Source organism: Ipomoea nil, unplaced genomic scaffold, assembly GCF_001879475.1.
Source record: "Ipomoea nil cultivar Tokyo-kokei standard unplaced genomic scaffold, Asagao_1.1 scaffold2971, whole genome shotgun sequence".
In the NCBI taxonomy this organism is placed as follows: domain Eukaryota; kingdom Viridiplantae; phylum Streptophyta; class Magnoliopsida; order Solanales; family Convolvulaceae; genus Ipomoea; species Ipomoea nil.
In genome coordinates this window covers 134110-138427 of record NW_017619399.1, presented here as the reverse complement: position 1 = coordinate 138427, position 4318 = coordinate 134110, and the positions used below count along the sequence as shown (strand labels likewise).

The window sequence follows — 4318 nt, the reverse complement described above, 5'->3', positions numbered from 1 at the left end:
AAATATACTTTTTTTTGGAAATAAAATATACTTTTAATACAGTAAATATTTGAAAGTTGTTTGTGGTAAATATTTAAACATTAAACAATTATTTTAAATACAATAACCATTTAAACAGAATGAAATATTTCACAAATATAGTATAAAAATATTTAAAACATTTAACATCAAAACAATATAGTAACTGCACACTTAATATAAAAATTTAAAACATTAATATAAGTTCATGTTATTTTGTAATTTTATACATAAAATATACAGAAATAATGAGCTATCAAATTAAAAGTAGTCAAAATAAACATTCAGAAAATTAATCTTCTCACCGGGAAAAAAAAAACTTTTCAAATTTTAGATAATAAAAAAATAGAAAAGAGTTAAATAGACCCTTAAACACTACTCAAAAGATAATTAGGCCCTAAACTTTACAAAAGAACAATTAAACACTCAAAATTGTCATTTTAAAGCAAATAAGCCCTATTTATTGGTAACCAACAGGTTACCGGTAAATTATAGCGGTTGACCGCCGCTAAAAACCAAAGAAAAAAAAATCGCCGAAGCAATTTCCGGTCACCTTCTCCATTGGAGTAGACTGTCCGGTCATCTTCTCCTGGGGTCCAATGGAGAAGGCGACCAGAGGTCGTCCTCTCCAATGGAGAATGCGACCAGATCTGGTCGCCTTCTCCATTGGAGAGGAATACATCTGGTCATCTTCTCCATTGGAGAGGACGACCAGAGGTTCGGGTCTCCTTCTCCACCGGGGAAGACGATAGGCCGGTCGTCTTCTCCAGGGCCGATTTTTAAATTTTTGTGGCCCTGTTTGAGTAAATAAATAAGGCCCTACCAAAATTAAAATGTTTAAAACAAATATCGTAATTTTATTATCAAAATATATAACACAAAAAATTTATCCGTGCATCGCACGCACACTGCACGCACATTGCACGGATAATTGGGCAATTATTTGCTCGAATTCAAGCAAGGATAACATAAAAAAAAAAAAACATAATCGATACAACACATTTCATCAATTGCACTATATAATATTCGTTGTTATAATTTAAAGATTATAACAAATCTTTTCCGTGCAACGCACAAGTAAAAATAGACATATTATGGAATAATAATAATAGTGTGCACAAGTTTTGAACCTTAGACCTCAAAGTTAAAATACAATAAATACATGTTCCTACCATTTTTTTTATAAAGCCTTTTAGGTTTAATTAAAAACTTTTAATTTTATTACTATACTAACTAGGTAAAAATAAAATATTGAACTTCTAAAATTTGGGACCCTGTGCGTTAGCCCAGCTTGCACAGCCCAAAATCCGGGCCTGACACTACCTTCCAATTCATAGATGATAATGGTCATTGGCCAATTAGGCAAACGTACAATCGTTATACCCTACACCACGGCGCACATAGCACTGTGCGCCGCGCGCCTCCCAAAACGACGTCTTTTTGGGGTCATTTTGGGAGGCGCGGTAGGAAGTTGCTGGGATTATGTGTATTTGTTCACACAGTTATGTGTATTTGTTCATACAGTTATGTGTATTGGTTCATACAGTTATGTACATTTTTTATACAATTATGTACATTCTTTTTATACAATTATGTACATCCGAATCAGAAAATTTGTGTGTATTATGTTAATAGTTGATGTGTATTATGTTAAAAGTTTATGTTTATTATGTATTATGTTAGATTATGTGTATTATCTTTTAAAAAGAGTATGTATATTTTGTTATATAATTATGTACATTCATGTATACAATTATGTGTGTTCTAGTATAACATTATGTACATTCTTGAACAGCGGGTTTGTTTTTAAAGAAAAAACTACTGTCATTCACTGGGGCGGGAAATTTTAAAAAAAAGAAAAAAATTTAAACGACGTCGTTTTGCATCTGGGCGCATAGTGCAAGGCGCGCCGTGGTGTAGGATATAAATTGCCATTGATACGTAGGGGCCGAATAGGAAATTCACAGCAATTGATGTTCCTGAGGAAGAAGAAAGCTTTCCCCTGTGCTTGGCTGCTAGTGCGTATATATTGAAGCTAACCTGCTTGCTTATAAGCTTCATCAACCTCTCTTTCACAACTCACAATTCTCTCTCTCTCTCTCTCTCTCTCTCTTTCATTGCCCAGTTTTCTTAACAACTGATCTCTGCTGTGTTTTCTGTTTCTTTTTCCTCTGTTGAGTGGTGGGTGTGAGCCCCCTCTACTCAAAAACACTTATCACGTTACAGCTTAGTTTTGTTAGAACCTCTAGATTCTGAATCCCATTTTTGCCTCTTCTTTAAGCTTCTCCTTCATTTCCCAAGACTTCAAAAACCCAAACTTTCAAGTAAAAACCAGCTATGGAGGTTGGAGACCTGAGAACTAGTATTCTTCAAACTGACAAATTTCCTCCCTCTTCTGATGTTCTTGATTCTCTTTGGATTCCCGACTCTAAGCCCTCTTTCCATGGTAGTTTTCTTTTAGGATTTTGTTACTTTGATGATTTTCTGTACTGTTTAAGGATTTAAGAAAGCTTTGTTTCCTTTTAATAGTTGTTGAAATCTTTAGGATTTCTGTGATTTTCCCTCTGTTAATTTCTCAGTTAAAGTTCAACAACTCATAATTCATTCTGTTTCTTCAGGCCCTGCTGCATCAATGGTGAATTTTGATGGTTTGCAAGAAGCAAGGGGATTAGAGAAAGAGGAGAGCAGAAGCAATAATGAGGATGATTACCAAGGAGGATACTTGGGTCATCAACCTGAGAAGAAAAGGCGACTTTTGCCGGATCAAGTGCAGTTTCTTGAGAAGAGCTTTGAGGTGGAGAACAAGCTTGAGCCTGAGAGGAAACTCCATTTGGCTCAAAAACTTGGGCTTCACCCTAGACAGGTTGCCATTTGGTTCCAAAACCGGCGAGCCCGCAACAGAACCAAACAGATTGAGAAGGAGTTTGATTCCTTGAAAGCTAGCTATGACAAACTCACATCTGATTTTGATGCCATCTCCAAAGAAAATCAGAATTTGAGGCATCAGGTAAAAATCATAACATAATTTTCTTACAGACCGTCATCACATTTTCGAGACAGTTGGGTGTTGGGCTTGGCTTTTTTCGGCCTCCCGCCTAACAATTCCCCAACCACCATGTGCTAGACTTAGTCTTTACTGACTTCAGCTCAACAATTTCCTAGCCACCGAGTGCTAGACTTGGCCTTTACCAACCTCAGCCCAACAATTCTGCATCATTGCCTGGACTAAAAATCATATTGGACTTGGTCTTTATCGGCCTTCGCCCAACAATCTCCCAGCCACCGGATGCTAGACTTGGCCTTTACTGACCACCGCCCAACAATCCTCCAACCATTGGGTGCTAAATTTGGCTTTTACCGGCCTCTGCCTAACAATCTCTAGCCAGCCAGTGCTAAACTTGGCCTTTACTGGCCTCTGCCAAACAATTCTGCATCATTTAATTTCCTGGATTCAAATTCAGATTGGGCTCACTGTTTTATTAATGTTCTGCAATAGGTTCAATTGCTGACAGAGAAACTGAAGAGCAAAGAAAGAGAGGATGATCAAATGAATTCATTTGAGGCAGAACCTCAGAAGCAGCAACCCATTGGTGGTACAATTTTGGCAGATGGAAAAGCTTTATTATCAATCACAGTTTGCAAGCAAGAAGATGCAATAAGTTCAGCCAAAAGTGATGTTCTTGATTCAGACAGCCCACATTGCAAAGATTTGGAATCATCAGATTTTTCCCAGGATGAAGATGATAGCCTTCCCCCAAATCTTTTCCACACACTCAGCTTCCCAAAGCTTGAAGATCATCATTATGCAATAAATTCTTGCAACTTGGGATTTTCCATTTCTGATCACTCTCCTTGGTTCTGGACTTCTGGGCTTGTTGACTAGACAACATAATATAAATATATAATATAACCTCTTTTTAGTATTTTTGTTTCATTATATTTTACCACTGTACTGTTGCCACTACAGCTTCTGGTACCTAGTACTGCTAGCTTTCTCATGCAATAACATACATGTTGTAAATAAGGTTAAACTATGATTAGTGAATGAATATTTTGGTTGGTTCAAGAATCTTTTTGTTCAGTTGACCATGATATGATGATGTATATTTGCACAATTAAGTTGACTGTGAATCCTCATCACTAATCAATAATCAGGTGGTGTTTATGGTACAAATTACATGCTTAATTTTTTTTATCAGACCACGAGGTGTCCTGAACAAGCCCTAACTGTAAGAGGCACCTTTAAGTTCGTACCATACTCAAATTAATCCCTGTCCTCGACCCAATTAAGAGACAAAGT

General features: G+C 36.6%; 1 protein-coding gene across 1 annotated transcript; it reads left to right on the top strand.

Moving 5' to 3' along the window:
* The first annotated feature begins 2080 nt into the window (after positions 1–2080).
* LOC109162942 (homeobox-leucine zipper protein ATHB-54-like) lies at positions 2081–4087 on the top strand. The gene is made up of 3 exons (XM_019311648.1): positions 2081–2464; positions 2637–3025; positions 3515–4087. Exons 1-3 carry the CDS (start codon positions 2356–2358, stop codon positions 3899–3901), a joined length of 885 nt encoding a protein of 294 aa, XP_019167193.1. The 5' UTR covers positions 2081–2355; the 3' UTR covers positions 3902–4087.
* The last annotated feature ends 231 nt before the right edge of the window (positions 4088–4318 follow it).